Raw genomic sequence first — 22,655 nt, forward strand, 5'->3', positions numbered from 1 at the left:
GCTGCAATAGAGCAGCGTAGCATGTCAAACTAGTGCACTACGTACTGTATAGTGACCTATAGCATGTTGATGTACTATTTAGGGTGCTAATACGTGGTTTCGGACTTAACCGTAGGCAGCGTTTAGTTGCCATGGTTAAACGGAAAGCGATAACGGCTAAATACTTGCTAAAAGCTAAAAACTAGTCAGCCATGTCACAAAAATACAAAGTATGTAATATACATAGGTTAACAGAAAGCAGAATGATAAATATAAGCAATATATACTAATTGCAATTGCATCTTGAAGTGATGCATCGTCTGTCAAGACCACTTACATACAGCATGTGTAGAATGTTTGTAAATAAAAAGATATAACTCACACCACATTTGTTACATTATGGTTATTATATACTGTTGGTGTACGAACCTGTATATTTATATATTTAATCTGTATATTCATATTCTGCATTTGTGGTAAATATTTAGGTGTGCTGCTAACCCACCAAGTTATCAAAGGGTGAATCACAAATTAAAAAAAAAATTATAATAGGATAATAACTCACCTCGATATTGTATTTATATAAATATGATTAGATTATAGCGTGCAATATTTCAGAAATCGAACAAAGAACACCACTAACTGCAGAACTTTGTTTTGGATCGGAAGGATATCACTGATGCGAAGGGGCTGTGCTTCGTCTCTTTCTAGCACTTTCTACAGAAAACCCACCCTCCCGTGACGTCACATGTCTGTCAAATGTTAACGGCATTCCCGCAGGGCATAACGAAGTGCTGTAATGAGGGCTGGATCAAGCTTGGAAAATGAAAAATAGATAAAATAATAAGTACGTAATTTAAAAAAAAAATAAAATACCACAAGAACATAAAAAAACACATTATGTATGTATAATTTCTATTTTGAGATGAGTTCACAAACACGTCTGTTTTGTTGTTGTTTTTTTAAATCCCAGCAGTATTAGATTTCCCCTTACAGAAAATACTTCACATGTCAATTATCACATGATGTTAATCTTCTACATGCTTTTAGACATTTTATTTTATGTTTAATACTTTTTTCACGTGTCCTTGTCACATTTCCCACCTAATTCATTTTTTCATCATCAGTAATCACTGTCCATTGGATGTTAGTCCATTGCAGGGCACACATAGCCTACTACTTTCACACTTACATGCAATTTAGCATAGCAAATCCACCTTACTGGCATATTTTTTGGGAGGTGAGAGGAAACCACAGTATGGTGTGGGGGGATGGAGGAAACATGAAAGTCCATACAGACGGTAACCCGAGCTCGGGATTGACTGGGATCCCTGGAACCATGAAGCAGGAAGAGTACTTGCGACACCACAGTGCTGCCTTCTTTTCACATATAATACATGTACTTTTATTTTTGCACGTGATTCATGTTAACTTTTCACATTTTTACATTTATTCACGTATTATTGACATGATGTGTGTGTTTACTTGAACTCACAAGTGCAATTTTACGGGAGAGGGTGGCACGATGGGTAGTGTTGCGCCCTCACAGCTCCAGGGTTGCTTGTTCGATCCTGAACCTCAGTTGAGGTTTCTAGTGCTCTCTGAATGTTTGTGTGGGTTTCCTCCAGGTTCTCCAGCTTCCTCCCAGTCTCCAAAAACATGCCAGTGTGCTAAATTCATCCTAGGTGTGAATGTGAACGTGTATGGTGCCTTATAATTGACTGCCATCCCATCCATGGTAAATTCTCCAACCTTGTGTCCAGTGTTACCAGGATAGGATTTTGTATTACTTATTTAATTTATTTATTTACTTTTTTTTTAAAACAGTTTATTTAGGCTGATGAGCTACTGCATCTTCAACAATTTAGATTTATCGTGCGATAGCAGGCCCAAACACATACATCAGAGGAAGGAATGTCCTGTAAGAGAATAAGTGCATAACGAAATTGTAGTGCAAACACATGAACATGAACTTCATTAAAATCTTTTACATTTATTTTACTCAGAAAGCTTTTGGTTTCATAATACTGATGATATTGTTGACAGTTCTGTATATAAATTGTATTTTTATGTATTAATATTATTTTAAAGGAGGTGTTATGGTAGGATTAGACCAATTCCAAAAGGTATAATAATTCCATAATTCTAAAAAAAAGCACCACCAAAAGAACACCATACCCACAGTGAAGCATGGTGGTGGCAGTATCATGCTTTAGGGGTACTTTTCTTCAGCCAGAACTGGGGTTTTTATCAAGGTGGAGGGATTCATGAATAATTATAAGTACCAGTTCATTTTAGTGTAAAACCTTCAGGTGTTTACTAGTAAGCTGCACCTTTCAGCACGACAATGACCCAAAACATACATCCAAATCAACAAAGGAATGGCTTAACCAAAAGAAGATCAATGTTTTTGAATGGCCCAGCCAGAGCCCAGAACTGAATCCAACTAAAGATCTGTGGGGTGACCTGAAGTGGGCTTTGCACAGGAGATGCCCTTACAATCTGATGGTTGTAGAATGTTGTTGCAAGAAAGAGAAAATATTACTAGTCAAGATCTGCCATACTGATAGACTCTTACTCAAAAAGACCAAGTGGTATAATAAAATCAAAAGGTTCTTCAACAAAGTATTAGTTTAGGGGTGTGCACACTTATACAGTGCTGTGAAACAGTATTTGCCCTATCCTGATTTCTTCTGCTTTGTGTACTACAAAACTAGATTTTTTAATTGTTAAACTAAATACTAAATAGGTCACACAACCACATGTACAGTCACACAACCAACAGTAAAGTGTTCATCTAGGTGTCAGGTATGACGCACACCTTTTAGATTGATTAAAATGAGCTATTAAACCACATTCAAATTAGACATGAAATTCACTGCAGTATGGGCCCATACACAAAATATACCATAATTTAAAGCTCAATAGCATTTGAAAGGAATGATGTACAGTCAAACAAACAACTGTAAAGTGTTCATCTAGGTATGACGCACACCTTTTAGATTTTTGATATTTAACCCTACAATGCATGAACCAAAAAAACCTTCACGAATGCGTAAAGGGGGTCAAAATGACCCGTACAGGATTGAATGGTTTTCTTCAAAAAAATAGATGTCCTATTAATGATATATACACATATATATATATATATATATATATATATATATATATATATATATATATACACACACACACACACACATACATACATATATGTATACATACACACGTACATATATATATTCATACATACATACATATATACATATATATATATATATGCCTATATACATATATTATACACACAAAGTATCTCACAAAAGTGAATACACCCCTCACACTTTCGTAAATATTTAATTATATCTTAATGTGACAACACTGAAGAAATGACACTTTGCTACAATGTAAAGTAGTGAGTGTACAGCTTGTATAACAGTGTAAAGGGACTTCAGAGACGGTCCCTTAATTTCCGCATTTCTGCGAATATCGAACGTCCAACGTCAAACCAACTTTATTCCAGTACTTGAAACGGAATTTGCAACCCTGTTCCCATGATTTAGCACAAATAAAAAAACAACGGAACAAATCTTCAGACACCAAACATGCCCTGGCTGATCAAGGTAAATGTTTGTAAATGAAAAATGTTCAGAATTAAATAAGATACGAACACGACAAATCTGTCCTGGGAGATCAACCACATGGGACATTTATACATACATGTATCATATGTTTAGCCAAGTGTTTCCATTAGGTCTTTTAATCTGTCGGGAAGTTTCCCACAATGCAGTTCTACCGGAAGTGTGGTTGTTAGATTTGATCGTTTAATTTCGCTGATTTGGGTCCGGGTTAGCGTAAACTTAATTTTCCGTTAGAAAAGAAAAGGTGACTTGTGATCGAGCTGGGTAAGCAAAATCCATCATGGAGTCATTTTACTCTTTTCTTCCTCGGAGATACGTGCTTGCGTTTACTGTTCGAACACTGAAGGGTAACTGACTGAAGGCTTCGAGGAGCACGAGTTGGCGCTTTCATTTTCATCAGTCCTGGTGTAGCTTAGCTTAGCTTAGCATAGTTTATCTTATCTTATCTTGCTAACAATGCTAGCGAGTAGTGATTAGCGAGCTAGCTAGCTTACCTTGCTCAGACAGATCGGTCTTATTCGGCGCGTTTTATTCAGAAGTCTGATTTGGAAACTAGTAGACGCATTAGAAACAAAATGTCGGACGGTATTTGAATATAATTCCAGCCAAGAGCTAAACCAGCATTATTATTAGCCGACTGTGCTAGCAGTCACATCAGCGATATTGTAAGAGCTGACATTTTGTTAGCGTGGAAACGATGCTAGCAGCAAACTGTTCCTTTCTTAGTCTTGATGCGTTATCTTGACCAGCTTCCAGTTCTGTCGCGATAAACCGAGACCTCATATTATTATTGTTAGTATTATTATATATTATTATTAATAACAAGAAGAAAGGCCTGGGTTATTCTGAATGGTCTTTCTCATTGGAAGCCGGGAATCCGCGGAAAGGTAGCGTTACTGTATAAACAGCTCACTTTAGTGTAGCGGAGATTAACATGGCTGCCATCCCTGCTGAAAAAAACAACAACAGAAACCCTCATGGACTTTGTAATGGTTTTAACGGTTATAATGGGAATTGTATTGGGTTTAATGGAAGCTGTAATGGTCCCTGTAGGTCTCTACTGGTAGTTTGTTGCCTTCTGTTAGTGGCATGTTATGTCTAGTGGATACCAATAATGGTAATGGTTTGTTGATTGTATGTAATGGTATTCGTAGTGGAAACCATCAGAATTTCTGTGATTGTTTCTATTGTGTGTTTTTTTTTCTTTCCCTCCAGCAGGGATATAAAGAAATGGTTGTGGTGTTTAATGGTTGCTCTGACACCGTTGCTGATTCGGTATTATCCTGATATCTTACCTCTGTACTCTAGGTGGGTGATCTGCCCAAGATGTCCTTCCCTCCACATCTCAACCGGCCACAAATGGGCATCCCGACCATGCCTCCTGGGATCCCTCCACCCCAGTTTGCTGGCTTTCCTCCTTCGATGCCACCAGGTAAATTGTGACGAGATATAAATCTTGAGCCTGAGACTTCTGACTGATTTCTGTAAGACTTCTGCAAGACACTGTATCTGTGTCAACCCACAAATTAGGGCTTCATGGTACACTTTACAAAAAAAAAAGTACTAAACGGTATTTTTGATTGTCATTGGAGTGGAAACTTTAGTGTGTATCTTGTGCATGGTAATATAAATGTGATTTAGGGTACATAATTGGATCTCAATTGCCACCCATTTTTCCTGGTAAAAGATACAAAAGATGTACCGTTTGTGCACCACCCCAGTGATAGGTCTGTGCTGTCAGGGAAGAAAAAAACCCATTGATGGGATTACCTGGTCATTCTGCACATTCATGTACTCAGCTGACTTCATTTTATTTCTGCTTAATGTTGCTGAGCCAGGACCTGACCAACTGAAGCAACCCCAGATCATAATACTGCCTCCAGGGGCTTGTATAGTAGGCATGACAGGTGCATCGCTGCTTGCCATTCCCTTCTTACCCTGATGCACCCATTGCTTAGGAATAGGGTAAATCTGGACCCATCAGCCCACATGATCGTTTTCCTTTGCTCCACAGTCCAGTCTTTATGCTCCCTAACAAACTGAAGTCGTTTTTACCTGTTAGCCTCACGCTGATTAGGCCACACAGCTGTTTTTAAGTTCTCATCACATTGTGCATGTGGAAATGCTCGTAATTTCACTATTAAACACAGCCATCAGTTCTATTGTCAATGTGACTTCACCAAGCGTTTTAAAGACCTCCTTTCACAATCATTCAAGATTTTGAACCTTCATTTTTCCGACCACATTTCTTCCGTAAAGTTGACGGTTCTCCAATCTCCTTCCAGGTGTTAATAATGTGTTGGATAGTTCTTAATCCAGTTCAAAGGATTTCAGCAATCTCCTTAGTTTTTCTTTTTCCAGAGTCGCTTTCTTTGCTTGATGCAGGCCAATAATTTCTGAAGCCCAGTAACATCTTTTCCATGATGCGGGATACATCTTCCGACATGGTTGTTTAAGAAATGAGAAGCAGCACACTGCATCAGTTAGGGTTAAAAGAATTGTTGCCAGCGCAATCATGTTAATCATTGAATAATGATCCATTAATAGGCTCTTAAGTGTTTGTGAATTTAAATCCAGACAGTGACTTTTTTGGGTCAGGCAGTGTATCTGCATTCAAAATTCACAGTCTCTCTCTCTACCACCAGTACGGATCAACGATTTTAATGTCGCCATTGTGCGTTTCAGCTTCTCATCAGATTTTCTGTCCAATCAAATGCTCTGTAGAATCTGAAGTGTCCCGCCCCCAGCATTGTAAAAATCATCTTGCTGAAGTTGCCGTTGTTGAGTGAGAGGAATCGTATCGACAAGCACGGGTTGTAAACTTCTCTTTGGCTGTTCGAACACATGCTTTTTATTCAGTTTTATTTGAATAAACTGAATAACTTTCCAACTGTAAGGTGGTTAAGAAGGAAATGGCTTGAATTTATTCCTTTTATTGCTCGGGCTCGCGTCCATGGCAAGCACTGTCAAATACCGGCTGTGAGGTGAGCTAAAGGCTATTGGCTATTTAAAAAGTGGGAGGAGCCCTTTTCTGCAGTGTTAACTGACACGACAGAGATCTTGCATGTGAACGGAGAATATTTTAAAATTATGGTGCAACCCACTCACCTTGAAGCAGATGCTGGGTCGGGATGCAACCCAAATCAAATGAGTGCAAAAGAACAATAGAGCAACTCGAGGATCGATTGGCAGAAGAGGGCCGACATTCTAACACGCATCTTAAAAACGTTATCAAAGCAGTGACGTGACCATTCGTTATTGTCGAGAGATGGGGAAAACCGTGGGCGACGATTCAAAGGTGTGCCTGAAAAATAGAAGACGGTTCTAGAAGACACATTTTAGTCTTTTAGTCTTCAACAAAGTGCTTCTGAGACTGTAGGAGGTTTATGAGAACCGTGTGTGTGTGCGTGCGTGCGTACAGATGGATCCGTCTGTTACTGGGATCAGAGATTCACTGACCTTGTTCTTTTTTTTTTTTTTCTTTTTTCTTTTACAGGAGCCCCGATGATTCCAGTTCACATGGGCATCATGACCCCAACTCCTGCGGTAAACCTCCTAACCTAGTGAAAAATTAATACACTTTTATTTTAAGTACTCATGATTACATCTTTAATATTTCTATAATGCGGTATAACACAAAAAAACAGCAACTTCAACATTATTGCTAGTAATATTAAACGTACTGATTATGTTGAGCCCTCTAGTTGTATCAGTTGTCCAAAGTATAGTATAATGTATTGATTCATTTAGAAGAGATATCAAAAGAATTACTGCAAATTCATATGTTTGATTTGTCCAGGTTCTTGTGCAAACCTCGATGCCAGTGGTCAATAAAGTCGCTGCCCCGAGGAAAGAAGTTCCAGCACGGACAAAGGAAGCTGACGAGAACAGCGGTCCCACAACAACAGTGTTTGTAGGGAACATCTCGGAGAAAGCTTCAGACATGTTGATCAGACAGCTGCTGTCAGTAAGTAGCGGAGTGTCATGGTGTCAAACTAACAGGAGTAACAGGATATGTAGCTATGTGCCTGCTTCTTTACTGCGTTTAGAGACGAGATAAAAGCGTTATTGTGCAGTTTTTAAATTTTTTTTTATCCTAAATTCCTGTAGATGTTAAATGGGTAGAGTGAGAAATAAATGAGCATAGCTCATGTTGTTAGGAAATGTTTAAATGGCTGAAAATGACTTCTGCCAGCTCACCTTATCAAGAAAGGATTAAATGTAGAGCCCTTTATTGCCTTTTTCTGTTTACAAACATCAAAGCTGGGTCCTTTCTTTGTAGCCCAAGACTTAATGTCATACTGAACATCACTTCACATGACGATCTCTCTCTTACTCATCATTTTAAAAGTCTGCTTCTAGCTAAAGAGTAGTAGTCAGTCCGTACCGTTTATTTTTGTGATTGTTGCAGCCAAAAATTCTTGACTTTGCTGCGTCTTTCTTTTCAGAATTTGAGATGCAATTTACAGATTTTTTTTTTTGGGCGGAAAACTTCATAGATTGGTAAAATGAAATTGTTTTGCACGGTCTTTCGCAGCGCTGTGGACCCAAATCTGCGGACAAGCTGCGGTAATTTTGAAAAATTGCAAGCTCGTCCGAATGTTGCGGAGTTTGCTTGATTTTGCGTTAATTTCTGCGATCGTGAAATCTTGAAGAGGCTAAGTAACGTTCCACTGCATTTTATATAAAACAAGCTAAACAAGTGGAGAGTTAGAAACGATCAAAAACATAAAGGGCAACACTTTGTTCTCAGCCTCCGCTGAGGTTTGTAGTCTTGCTTGTGCTTTTACATCTGCTTGATTCACTTCTGTTAATTACCATAACAGTACTGGTTCTTTTAGTGCTGTGGGAACCCGGAACAGGAAATCTCCAAGGAATAATATAGTTTCTCAGTCTAGAGATCCATGAATCTTTAGTTCCTAGTTTGATTTACGAGGTGATAAAACTTGTCATGTATTTGTTCAGTATTTAAGAGGCTGTTCATGCTTACCAGCTACGTGGAAGAAAATAATTTCCTGGGTGGTTAAGGTCCTTTCACTCACGTGGAATCAAAATAGGATCTTGCGGATTGTATCTTTTAATTATGCAAATGTTTTCAGCAAAATTTGCCTGCTGTTTTTCTCCCAGAAATGCGGTTTGGTCCTGAGTTGGAAACGTGTACAGGGAGCTTCTGGAAAACTGCAAGGTAAGAACTAAACACAGTTTTGCATAAATTATTTATGTACATGGTGTTCTGTATGCAATTTACTTGCTGTAACTTTACACTGACATAATGGTTTTTGTTTGTCGTGTGTGTGTGTGTGTCTTGGTGTTTCCTCAGCGTTTGGTTTCTGTGAGTATAAGGAGCCAGAGTCGACTCTGCGTGCCCTGCGGCTGCTGCATGAGCTGCAGGTTGGAGAGAAGAAGCTGCTAGTGAAGGTAGATGCCAAAACTAAAGCCCAGTTAGATGAGTGGAAGGCCAAAAAGAGGAGCTCCAATGGGGTGAGTAATGGGTCTCAGACAGTTTTCCACTTTTTAATTCAGATTACCCATGATGAATTAACACTAATTTGTAATGTAAAAGTTCAGCTTTATTTATATAGCATTATTCATTTTGTGTCCCAAATCATTGTTTTATCATATGAGATATTAAAAGAACGTATGATTAGTAAGGAGTAAAACACCACAGGGCATGTTATAGGAAAATAATCAGTGACTGGTTGGTGTGATGCGGCCCAAAGTGAAGTGGAGTTACTCTTACCACCCTGAAGTTGATTATTTTTCAGTAACAGCACTACCCAAATTGTTTTACTTCTTTTATTCCACAGCAGTTTTCCAATAATAAGATTTTTTTTTATTTATTAAAGGACGTCATACTTAAAATTTTTTTTTTTTTTTTTTTTTAGCCTTTTACAGTTACGTTTAATGTGTGAAACAATCTCCGGTTAACACTTACCATTATGGCAGGTATAAACAGTTGTAACCTCAGCAGCCCCTCTCTTCTCTCTTTGGGAAGTTAATAAGATAGAAATAAACACACTTCAAAATAGTATAGAGAAACTGCAAGTGTACTCTTCTGTTCTGAAGACTTTGCTTTGGTTATAAGCTTAGTGGCAACGGAGACTCGTTATGTTAAGGGTTAAATAAATGTCTTCTCACAGAAATCTTCATGTTGGCTGTACTCTCTGAATGGGAGGAATCATATACTCTCTCTGGCCTGTCAATCAGAGCAACACTATCCAGTCTCTGGTGTCTGTGAGCTCACGTATATGGAAGAGGGTAGATAGCACTTTCCTACCTGGTGTGATACACTGCCCCACATGAACAGCAGTTCAAAAAGATGCAGAGGTTTGCTTCATGTGTCTCCGAGGAAGCACATGTTTGTCTCCGGGCTCTCTCCCCGGTCTCCGGGCTCTCTCTCCAGTCTCCGGGCTCTCTCTTCGGTCTCTCTCCCTGGTTGGTAGCTGTCATGTGATGGGGAGAATTAGCTAATTGAGAGGAATTGAGAAGACCAAATTTGGGAGAGAAAAAAAAAAGAAATTTATATCAACAGTTGCACATGTTTAATCTGTTTGTGATGAGCCTGCTATGTGAATCAGCTGTTACTATAGAAACGATGAAACGTTACAGCGCCACGTGAACTTAAACGTGCGATTTCCCTTCCATTCGGAAATATTGTCCGTGCTGCGTTTTTATAGAATCAAGATCGTTGACCAATCAGATCTGAGAACTCAGCTGCACCGGGGTATGAAGTGCATTAATGAAATGATCGTTATTATAATCATTACAGAACTAACATTACCTATGGAAATGAACACAATATAGCTTCAAGCTACTGAACCTGAAAGGCTGGCATAAGCATGCATTTATACAGATGATAAATATGGCTAAATATAATGTCTTCTATAGACTTTTTTTTGTTCAGGTGGGAAACTGACAGCCTTTAGGAAAACTGTTGCGTCTGTTGCCAGTGGCTGGATGTGATCAGACGTTAACAATGTGATGCAGCTATTAGAAGCACTACATATTTATTTCTACATTGTTGTAAATTTGAATTATTTGTGTCTTTTTATACACAATGCATCATGGATTGTCCTTTCCTTCTGGTAGAATGACAAAGCTGAGGAGGGGGGTGAGGAAGAAGAGGATGTTTTGGATGAAGAAACACAGAAAAGGGACCAGATCGTGAAGGGAGCGATTGATGGCCTGATCCGGGAATATTCCAGCGAGCTCAACGCGCCGTCTCAGGATGACGAGTCCAGCCGCCGGAAGAAGAAGAAGGAGAAAAAAGAAGAGGTGCGCTAGTGTGCACTCCATCTGCACTTTATTCTTTATGGTTGTGTTGTATGCAGGGATGTGGACAGCTATTTGAAAACATAGCTAGTCATTTGAGGCGCCTCTCTTTAATCACTGAAACCATGGGCTCAGACTCGACCCGAGGACGCTGGAGCTATGAGGTGACATTGCTCCTGGCTGTGCGACCATGCCACGCGATGTTCACTTGCTTTTGTTCATTCTTTAAATCCTTTTTAGGACTAGCGAAAGGCTTAAACTGGGGTGGATGAATCTAGAAAACAATTACACAGACAATTTTTGTCTTATACACCAGTATAACGCTTCAGTCAGATGCAGGTGGTGGAAGGATAAGTCTGGAGACAGGGTCTTTACAATAGATGAATTGTATTTTTGGAAGGTCTTCAGATGGGGAAATACGGGAGTATAGTCAGAGTTCTGTCAGTGGTTGTCCTTCTCTCCTGTCCTGTCTAACTAAATGTGTGAAATCCTACCGAATATATAACAAGTAGTTTTCCAGTCATTTATGCAATAACGTATATTTAGAGAAGCTGAGTTTATGATAAAAGGGTCTTCAAATGTCTTGTACCACTTATGTCTTCTTATGTATGTTCTATCCACTCATCATTTGGTATCACATCAGGTCAGAACACCCTGGTACAGAATACACTCACATATAATAATAATAATAATAATAATAATAATAATCAGCATAAAGAGAATGATGCAGATTTTAAGCACAAGAGAAAGTACAGGAAAATCAAATAATTCCACAAATTAATACCCTTTACCCATCAAAGATATTATTTGAAGCAAGTATATGAAGATTTGCGCATGTATTTAGGTGTATTTGGGTGTGCTACATGTAGCTCCACTTAGGGATGTCACGATACCAAAAATCTAGTAGTCGGTACCGATACCACCAAAAGTACACGATACCAAAGTCGATACCATGGTGTGGTTTAAAAAAAAAAAAGATTTTTTATTTTTTTATTTTAAATAGTTAAAAACTCCTGGAGGACATCCTCCTCTGGCTGATAGTGGCAAAAAGAGAGAGAGAGAAGGGGATATTTTGGTTATCAAACACTGTCTGACAATGATTAATAACAAGTGCTAAGGTGCACTCCTAAACGTACGCACACAACCTTTATACTCTGAATGCAAGCGTTAGTTTAAATTCACTGATATGGTGGCAGGCCAAAAAGATTTATTAAAAGCATGAACATTTGAATAATTATTAGTGACATTAGGCTACATTTTCTGACAGGACACGGGCTGAATGGTGATGCATGGTGGCCCATTAGGAGGTAGTTTATAACGTTGCAGTGTGTTAGCTTCGTTAACAAATAACTGGCTATCGCTATTACATGGAGCATAACGTTAGCTGGCTTCACGGCCACAATGCCGGCTGCCTCAAACAAATATAATATAGGACCGTCTTTCAGGTGCTTCGCCAGATTCCAGGTGTTTCCTCGCTTTGTTTGAAATGAATGATGGCATCGGATGCACACCGGCAATCAATGCTAGCTTTCCTCTCTTTTCCTCTCAACGAATCGGGGCGGCGCTAAACTTGTTAAGCTAAGCTAAGCTTCTGTAGTTTTTCCCGTGTGCTTGCAGGCGTTCTTCTTCACCACTTGTGGACCGACTAAAACACTTGCGCCTATTTGCTGCCCCCTTCAATTCCGGTAGAATTGTAACTTCGGTAACTTCATTACCAACGGTTCTTTCGCAACTGCAGAAAGACGAGTACTGTCACGTTTTAAGAATGTTGGTACCGACTTGGTAACGAAGTATCGGTTCTCGTGACATCCCTAGCTCCGCTGCAAAACTAATGAAACAAACATCAAACACCTTTTGGCTTACTGAGAGGTTAAAGCGGGAAACTAGCCTTTTATTTATTTATTTATTTATTTATTTATTTATTTTTCTTTTAACCTTGGATATAATGACATTGCATCATGGACTAGCACTAGGTTTAATCATTTGTAAAGCCACAGTGTGGTAGTTTTAAGCTGATGTGATTTTAATGAAAAAGTGGCGTCACGTGGTTTGTGTACCCTGTTTAGGAGGACATCAACGCCATTGAAATGGAAGAGGACAAAAGAGATTTGATCTCCAGGGAGATCAACAAATTCCGTGACACCCACAAGGTAACACATTCTCAACCTTCTTTCACCTCCCAGCTAGTGCCACAAAAACCTGTACACCTGTAGTTCAGATAGCTCAACCAGAAGAACATGACTAGAATAGATATTCTGAGCCTTCTGGAGTCTTAAGGTCAAATTGGCTTTACTGAGCAGGCCACAGATTGCTTCATCAACACAGGCGAGTTCAGTTCTGTGACCATGAAATCGAGTCTCATAGACTCCGATTATACCTAGTCAGTCAGACCCTTAAGATTTATTCACTCAGAACTGTTTTAGTCCAAGACTAGGTTTAATTTCGGTCTTGGAGGCCGTCCCTGTCTTTCCTGGGTTAGTGTCTTGCGTAAAAAAAAAAAGCCAAAAGAGAGACAGGGTCGCCATCTTAAGGGCCTGAAATTTAGAAGCTCCTAAAACTTTTAGTCAGACATAAAAATGCATGCACATAATGTAAACTTCCCTCCAAGCTAATCTGTTCATTAAACCCCACCATTATGATAGAGATCATATGGTGACTAAAGCAAGATGAATCTCACAGCTTTGGAAAAAGTTGCAAGGATAGGATGTAAGTATGATCTTCCCATTCTTTTCTACATATACTGGGCGCCCCCTTCTGGAGGACTCGCACAGGAGCAACTGTGCTGTGACTTTGGGGACATTCAGACTTTGACAAATTTGGATATAGTGTACTGTAGGTACAAATTTCAGTTGTTTGCAAACCCGTCAAGATAGTTGACTTTTCCCTGCAGTGTTGTGTGTGTGTGTGTGTGTGTGTATATATATATTTTCTGAAGATCTATTCTATCTCCAAGAGGCCAGTGAACCTGTGTGGGTCCCCCCATTTAAGATGATGTTCATGATATAAATGATTACAGCTGACTGAATAACCACTGAGTTGTGGCACAGTTGTGTCACACAGTATGTGACTGTAGGGGGCGCCCTTCCACAGCACGAGGATACTCTGAAGACTTTGCAGGTATGAGCTAGGCCCTCTGTGTGAGCACTTCATTCTTTCCCACTTGCTTATGTGTGCCTTTGTTAACTTTGTTTCCCTCTTTCTGCTTTCCTTGCTCTTTTTCCCTTTTCATTATCTGTTGCACTTTAGAATAATAAAAAAAATCAATATCACCAGTTTATTATAAGTTCACATAAAATATTAGTTTCTGATTGTCTTCATTTCACTGCAGTTTGTCTAACGTGAATCCAGACGCAATTTTAATACCCGTTCTAAATCAACACTGATTTTATGGGAGCAGTGTCTGACTGTAAACATGACCATGATTCATAAATCAGTTTAGGCAAGGCCTGTGTATACATTTCACTATTGCTAAGCAAAAATGACACGGCTTTCCACAGAGGACAAATGTAGAGGTAAAACTGTAGTCGTTTAAAGTAAACGACAACAAAAAAAGAGAAAAACGGATGACGAGATATAACGATGGTGTACATTTGTATAACGGTAGCCTGGTAACATTGGGTCATATCAGTCCGCTATAAGTAAGCAAAATGTATGCAAATGCTGGTAAGTAGTTCTCACGTAGCAGAGTAACGCCTGACGAAGCACAGAGATCTTTGCCGCCACCTTGTCCCTAACCAGGATAAAGCAGTTACAGAAGATGAATGAATGGACGCGTTACTGGTCATAGTCTCTTACTTGGTATACCTTGCTTTCTTTTACAAAATGACACAGAAATGATCTGCACTTATCTGTTGCTATAGCTGAATCCAGAAAACAGCCAATAAAGACGTGCACTCATGCTTCAAATATGGTTTCCAACGGATTTTACATTTATTCATTTAGCAGATGCTTTTATCCAAAGCGACTTACAAATGAGGAAATTTTCTGCCGACGATATCTTTTGAAAACAGTAAAATATAATGTACCAAAGACCATGTCCGTTAAAGTGGCAGTTTCACAAAAGCAGCTGTAAATTCACTCGGTCTGCTTAATATCGGAAGAACTAAAACCTTGCAAGCAAGTGTGCTTTTCTTACAGTTTGATCATGTTGTTGGAGCATTGTTACATGGCATAGCCAAAGCGATTCCGCCTGAAAATGGCATGTCATCATCAAAATCGAGAACAGTGCTTGCACACACTGTACAGGAGGCACGATTATATGCATGTTAAACTTACGCAATAAAATCACGCAATAAAAAGCATTAATAACAGGAAATTTAGTCAACAGGACTGGCTGAATTAGTTAGCGACCGCCACCCCCCATCAATGTTAGTGCGGCTAGATCGTTTGAGTGAAGACAGCCATGAAGCTTGTGTCGTGACTTTTACTTTAGGTGATGACAGTGACTGTGGATGAACTTAATGAAAACTTAAAAAAAAAAAAAAAAAGCAACTAACATTTTTCCGTAAGTAAGTTAGGTTGTAAACATGGAGGTGAGCGGGTTGCCTTTCAGTGGTGTCACAAAGGAATCTTGAAATGTGATTTTTCTCCCTTTTCACTTATGGGACTAACCAGACTTTAAAATGCTAGAATTATACTTGAGATACAAATGAAATGTCAGAATTTGACCACAGGAAAGGTTTTTGCAGTCTGTCACACACGTGTGTGTCGTCACCTGTCTATAGGAATTGTCTCGGGTAAATTGGATTGTTAAATCTAGGGTTATATTTGTCAGATTCTTTCATCCAAGGTACTTAAAAAGCATTGCACAGTCCAGTTCAAGAATGAGCTGTAGGAAGAATGCAGAATATACGTATGTTGGAGAGAGTAAGTATTCCGGGACACACTGGTTACAAATCATTCAAAGTACGCATACACGAGCTTATTATTAAACTATTAGTAAAACACCCTAAATAACTATAATGGAGAAGAATGAGTTAACTGCAAGGAACATGGGCAAATGATCACCTTAACTTTATAGACAACACACGCACAAAGGAATAGAGAGAGCTGAAGGTGTCTCCAACACTTCAGGTCTATTCAAATGTGCTGAGTCTTCAGACATTGCTTTGGTTGTGAAGGGCAATTCATTCCACCATTTAACACCGTTCAGATGACTAATTTCACTTGTCTTTTTCACCTCTGCTTCTAGCATCACTCACCAATCCTTTTGCTCCTTCTCTTACTTTCTCTACTTGTGTTATTCCTCTTTGCTCTTGGCATTATGCATCACACTCACGGTTTTCTCGATTTATTCCTGTTTAAAAAAAAAAAAAAAAAAATAGTTGAACTGTTCTTTGTCCAAAAAAAGTCTCCCGGTTCCTCATAATGAATAATGGCGTTTATATAGATGGCATGTGAATACAGGTAACCGTGGGTGTTTTGCTGGCTAAAGTGTCTTTTCATACTCACTGAGTTGAGCCCTCTGAGAACCCAGGCAACCAGCAGATGGGGTAAGCCAGCCTCTACAAATTCATTTGTTGCCCATTCTGTCCAATCACAGAGATCAACAGAGTACCGTTAATGCAATGCTGCTGTCACCACGTTTTCACAAAATGTTTTGGAAGTTGTTTGTCATGTGTCGACATGTAACAAGAAACAGAAACGTTTTCTGAATTGATTTTCTCCTGCAAATCCTTTGACCTGCTTTTCCTCCCAGGCCTAACATAAAGGCTTGTAGGGGCAGCGAAGCTCTGAATCCATAGCTCAACACCTGTAAGTCCAAAACAACTAGTTTCACAAGGATTGAAGTCTTTCTCTTGCTGATATTATGAGGTGGAAATTGTTTACAGCGTCCTATTACCTGATTGTGCTTCTTGTTGTTCGAAAAGTGTGAAGCAGGGCTGAAAGGAAAGTGGTTTCCAGGGTTCTAATGTAGATCTTGAGCCGTAAATGGGGAAAGAGTTAAAGAAACAAAGCCTTTAGAGCAGTTTCTTCCTACTTGCCTCAGGGGGAAAAAAAAAAATCACTTTCTGATATTGTGGTGGGTGCACTCTGTCAGTTTTTGTAGCCCTTATAGAGGACAGGAACTGTAAACCACTTCATCTGCAGTCTAGAGTAGAATTACACTGTGCTGGCCATCTGTTAACTGTATGAACGCTCAGGCTATCTCTGTCCCTCTCTGCAGAAACTCGAGGAGGAGAAAGGAAAGCGGGAGAAGGAGCGGCAGGAGCTGGAGCGCGAGCGCAGAGAGAGGGACAAGGAGCGAGAGAGGGAGCGTGAGAGGAGGGAGCGTGAAAGGGAGAAGGACCGAGAGCGGGAAAGGGAGAGAGAGCGTGAGAGAGAGCGTGAGCGGGACCGGGAGCGTGAGCGAGAAAGAGAAAGAGAACGGGAGAGAGAGAGGGAATGGGACAGAAGCAGAGACCACAGCGAAGCTCGCAGCAGGTCCAGGTGAGTACGACACTCCTTCTTTCTGGTCAGTTAAAATGAGCTTATATTGGTTATATTTTCATATTAGGAATGAAACTGAATGCTGCGTTCACTGTGTTCTAACTATCCAACATAACATTCACATTACAACATAGTATTGGCTTACACTTCACATTTCAGATTGTGAGCAATAGATTAGTGTACATGGGTGGATCTTTGCTGAGCTTATGGTTTTAAGTGATTTCTCCTAATGCCAGTGTAGTACTGACATTGTATTACTATTCCACTCTGGCCTGTACTTTATGTAGCCTGCACAACATGACCGTATGCCACTTTCCTATTATGTTGTTACTTGCTGAGACGACACTTCAGCTATTCTCAATCGATCGTTGTGACGTTCCAGAGAGCAAAGCCGCGACCGAGACCGAGATAAGGATAAGAAGCGGGATCGTGAGGAAGATGAGGAGGAAGCTTACGAGAGACGCAAGCTGGAGAGGAAGCTCCGGGAGAAGGAGGCTGCCTATCAGGAGGTTAGCAGAGCTTGGGCTTTTGTTCTTTCACTCTATAATGTGTTCTGTATCCAGATTCCAGCCCACAGTTAATTTGAGCATCCTGTTCAGCCCACAGTTAATTTGAGTTAATTCGAGCCTCCTGGTTTATGTGCTGTTTATGGTGCTGTATAGAGGCTGAAAAACTGGGAACTGAGGGAGAGGAAGAAAGCCAGAGACTACACCAAGGAATCCGAGAGAGATGATGAGCGCCGACGGGAGACGGTAAGGAGGATCTTTTATCGCTTCTGTCTAGTCAAACCTGAACCGTTAAATAAAACTTTAAACAGGCCCATATAACATCACTCTGAAACAGGTCAGTAATTTGGCCTTTATGTTGACTGTGGGCAATTACAAACTTCTTTTTCTCAATTAGGCGAAAGAAGGCAAACGACTAAAGGAGTTCTTGGAAGATTATGACGATGACCGGGACGACCCTAAATACTACAAGTAATTTACAAGTTTTTACTTTATATCCAAAATGACAATCTAGAGATGTAGATCGGGACCAGGATGCTGCAGGACCCGGAATAAGGTCTGACGAGTGGGCAGTGAGATATAAAGCCAAAGAAAGGGCAGTATTGATTAACATGGGAGATTATAGGGTGCAGTTTTACAGTGTTTACCTTTTTAAAGGTCTCCGCAACACCTCTGGCTCTCTTTATGCCTAATGGGCCGGTCAGAAATCATAATTCAGTTATGTGTTTTAAATAAATAAATAAATAATGCAGATTTATTTAGGTCCAGATATTAAAGGCATGGGGGAGTTTCTTTTCAAGCAGTTGAATGTTTATTTAATGCACCCCTGTCCCAGTATAGTGTTGCTTTGCTCATTAGCCAGTTTGTCATGTCCTCCAACCCTATACATCAGTTTGTGTACAATTACCAATGGTATACCTTTTGCTGCTCTGTACAGTGACATTACCCCCAGCATCAGTGGAAAGCAACCACCATAAAGCAGTGACACTGATATGATAGTTTAAACATTTGACACTGCTGAATTGATGTGTGCTAGCCAAAACATTTCTGATTATATAACCGAATGAACAGCACACCACATAATAACACCAAATATCAATCAGTGTGTAATGGTGGGTCATTTCAATTGATTGTTGAGGTTACAGATGAGTACACAGTCAGTAATTGTACACGTGTATGGTATGTACACTTCTGTATCTTCCAAATATGTTTTTCAAACTGCATGCTGTTTCTGTGTTTGGCCTGTAGGGGCAGTGCACTGCAGAAACGCTTGCGGGATCGAGAGAAGGAGATGGAGCTAGATGAAAGAGACAGGAAACGAGAGAAGGAGGAGCTGGAGGAGATCAGGCAGAGACTGTTGGCTGAGGGACATCCTGATCCAGATGCAGAGCTACGCAGGGTGCGTCCGTCGTCTTAGACATGCAGCTACAGTGAAATCAGTGTGACTCAATTGGCAGATATTTTTTTCTAATGTTTTTCTTTGCCTCGTCATCGCTCTTATCTTTTTGACATTAAAACAGTGGCAGTGTTCATCATTTCACATTTACAGCATTATGTCTGTGAGTATTGGACATTGCTTTTAGAGACATACAGTGCTTTTAAATGTCAAGGAACACAATGTTCTTACCACAGATGTAGTGCTAAACTGGAGGCTATTAGCATTCTTTACTTCAATAAGTGAAACTATTGAAATATATTTTAAAGGACTATGATGAGGATCAATCTTAGTCTTTTTCTAATTTATGAAAACAATGTTGAAATTTTCCTCTCTATTTAAAAAAACAAACCTTTTTCGGTCTATATCATGAGTATAACATCACACCCTTCATTTAAAGTATGATACAAATCAAAATTGTTCTGTGAAGAACTGCAGTTTAAATAAATTTCACAAAGGTCAATAACACTCTTAATTAGATTGACACACTTTCTCTATATGTAACTGTTATTTATTTATTTATTTATTTATTTATTTATTTATTTATTTATTTATCCCAGCTGGAGGAGGAGGCAGAACGTTTGCGGCAACCGCCAGTAAAGCCAGAGCCTGAGGAAGAGCGAGAGAGCAAGCCTTCTCGCGAGGAGCGAGAAAGAGAGAGGGGAAGAGAGCGTGAGAGGGAACAAGAGAGACGCCGGCAGAACGCCCAGGTGCAGTCAGATGAGGATGTGGAGGATGGAGAGGAAGTGGAGGACGAGGAAGACTCTAAGCCGTGTCTCAAGCCCACAATGAGGCCCATCATGGCCGCCCCGTCCGTGTCCTCGGCCAGCGGTAATGCCTCACCTGACACACCGAGGGAAGAGTCGCCCTGCGGCATCATCATTCCCCATGAAAACTCACCACCGGAAATCCAGCCACAGGAGGAACACCGGCCCAAAATAGGCCTCAGCCTCAAACTCGGTGAGTCAGCAGGAGGAGAGAAAAGGGGGTTTTCTGGGAACATTCTGACAGAGGGCCTTAAAGGCAGAATTTTTGTTCATTTTAATTTTAGTTTATTTCAATTGATCACTAATACCTTTTTATGAATTTTATTTTATATGTGTATATATATGTGATTAATCCTGCCATTATAGGAACGTTTCTCCATAACGTGTACACAGCATTCCTGATATCCTCTTTCTTCCTCTACAAGGTGCCACAGGCAGCCCTAGCCAGCCAAGCGTGGGCAAACGTAAAAAACTGGCTGTGGAGAGTGTCTTCAACCGCTTCGATGACGATGAAGTGGATGAGGCACCTCGGAAGAGGAAGCTAGTGCCTTTAGATTATGAGGATGAAGACAAAGGCAATGGTGGAGTCGAGGGCGCCGGGGCAGCAGGGGGCAAAGGGGCCAACACAGAGGAAAAACGCAAACACATTAAGAGTCTAATCGAGAAAATCCCTACCGCCAAACCTGAGCTTTTCAACTACCCACTTGACTGGTCCGTCGTGGACTCGGTAAGCACTAACTCCTGTGTTTGTGACACGGTTTAAACAGATTAAACAGTAGAGATTTAGATTTATGGGAATTTGTCTGTGGGATTGCTACAGGTGATGGGCACGAGTAAGCGAAGGCAATGATCAACACAATAAAAGCATGAATGAACTCAAGTTTTTACATTTATACGTGCTCTTTAATCGTGGCATAAAAATTATTACGGTCTAATGATGATAAAAGTTGCCACATAATGACCATCTGCAGTGTGACCCTTTTGGTATAAACTCAGTTGATCATGATCCTTCTCTCTCAGACTCTAATGGAGAAGCGCATTCGGCCGTGGATCAACAAGAAGATCGTGGAGTACATCGGAGAGGAGGAAGCCACTCTAGTTGACTTTGTTTGCTCAAAGGTAAAGGTCAACATCTGTCATGACTACGAGTGAATGAGGATTTGTCCTTGCAGGCTCTGTCTGTGAATGTATACTGCTTTGTAGGTTAAGCTGCATTCAGATAGCTTTTGTTTATCAGATTGCTGTTCATGATGCTAATTTCCAATGTTCTTAGCTTCAAGCTGACAATATTGTACTCTCCCATAAACTACACAAACCATGGGGGGCTAAAAAAGAAAAGGAAAGCGCAACAGTTAGGCTTGGGGGTGGGCAACATGGAGAAATGTCATCGTGATATTTGAGGAAGCTTTTGCATTGTACATTGGATCAGTATTTATTTTTGCTCGGGGGAAGAAACCCCCCACCTATTTCTATATGAATTATGTGCTTCTAAAAATAAACCATTGCAGGATTAAGAGGAAAATGAATATAAAAACAATTGTCTTAAAGTGTAATATCAGCTACTTTTTGAGTAACTATACAGGGGTTGTTACTGATACTCGTTGCAAAAACTAATTTTTAAAATAACTTATCCTACAAATCTTCATTCTTCTAACGATTATGTGTAGCTGTAGATGATGGATTTGACGTTTCTCCCAACAGGTGATGGCTCACAGTACGCCGCAAGGCATCTTAGATGATGTTGCTATGGTGAGTAATTTTGCACCGCAAATGACCTCCTCTTTTTCTAGTCTCACCTGAGTGTTAAGCGTTTGTGTGACTCTCCCCTCTCCAGGTGTTGGATGAAGAAGCAGAGGTGTTCATTGTGAAAATGTGGCGGTTATTGATTTATGAAACCGAGGCCAAGAAGATTGGACTTGGCAAATGAACAAGCACTGAACGAGGATCAAAGCTGCACCTGACTTTCCTGTTTAAGTTTGGCATGTGAAGAGAAAACACATTCGGGGCAACTCGGCAAAACATTTGACCCAGCAACTTCATTACTTCCGTATATAAATATATATTGGTTCCCCCATCCCCCCCCCCATCCACTGTGACTGTGTTGGTTAGTGTGTTGAGCACTGGATCTGAAACCCCATCTCAGCTGTTCTCATTCACTGCTAGAGATATGGGTGAGGTGAATATTTCCTCAGGGTTTGTCTGATGGGTTTCAGCGTATCTTCATCACGCCTGCTTAAAGTATAACTGATGTTCATGAAAGCAGTATCTTATTGTAAGCTGCCACACCTGTGGAATTTGCCGACCTCATCTAGGTTACAGTTTGATTTTGTTCACTTTTGCTGGTAACAGAGTTGAGTTGTACCAAAGAGTTTATCTTCACAAATGTCACAACAAGTGATGTGTCTATCCACCACCAATGCAAGGAAAAAAAAAAAAAAACCCCGAAAGAATTGGACCCCACATTTTTTGGAAGTGGCTTAAATTGATCTCGAGTTGTGCAATGATGGAAACAGTGGTCTCTGTTTTTGTATGTAGTAATGGATGTTTTCAATAAAAGTAATCTTTTTTTTTTTAAATAAAATTAATTTAGGATTTTGTGATTCCTCAAGTAAAGTGGGGTCATTTTAGT

General features: G+C 40.0%; 1 protein-coding gene across 2 annotated transcripts; it reads left to right on the forward strand.

Annotated features, from left to right (window-relative positions):
* Positions 1–3,471: 3,471 nt before the first annotated feature.
* Positions 3,472–22,597, forward strand: rbm25b (RNA binding motif protein 25b). Of its 2 annotated transcripts, none has more exons than XM_053613764.1 (18): positions 3,472–3,599; positions 4,926–5,049; positions 7,114–7,163; positions 7,417–7,584; positions 8,745–8,802; positions 8,938–9,098; positions 10,707–10,892; positions 12,956–13,039; positions 17,056–17,318; positions 17,701–17,827; positions 17,981–18,070; positions 18,222–18,295; positions 19,073–19,223; positions 19,820–20,219; positions 20,452–20,753; positions 21,047–21,145; positions 21,728–21,775; positions 21,861–22,597. In XM_053613764.1, the coding sequence occupies exons 1-18, from the start codon at positions 3,582–3,584 to the stop codon at positions 21,951–21,953; spliced, it is 2,496 nt and encodes an 831-aa protein (XP_053469739.1). In that variant the 5' UTR covers positions 3,472–3,581; the 3' UTR covers positions 21,954–22,597. The 2 variants fall into 2 exon arrangements, with proteins under 2 accessions (XP_053469739.1, XP_053469740.1); XM_053613765.1 differs by lacking the exon at positions 3,472–3,599 and adding an exon at positions 3,754–3,881.
* Positions 22,598–22,655: the final 58 nt, after the last annotated feature.

The sequence above is a fragment of the Ictalurus furcatus genome, chromosome 25 (genome assembly GCF_023375685.1).
Source record: "Ictalurus furcatus strain D&B chromosome 25, Billie_1.0, whole genome shotgun sequence".
Lineage (NCBI taxonomy): Eukaryota > Metazoa > Chordata > Actinopteri > Siluriformes > Ictaluridae > Ictalurus > Ictalurus furcatus.

Coding starts and splice junctions, on each gene's coding strand:
- rbm25b (XM_053613764.1), top strand. Junction 17,319..17,700: donor GAAGCTCGCAGCAGGTCCAG/GTGAGTACGACA, acceptor GTGACGTTCCAG/AGAGCAAAGCCGCGACCGAG. Junction 20,220..20,451: donor AGGCCTCAGCCTCAAACTCG/GTGAGTCAGCAG, acceptor TTCCTCTACAAG/GTGCCACAGGCAGCCCTAGC.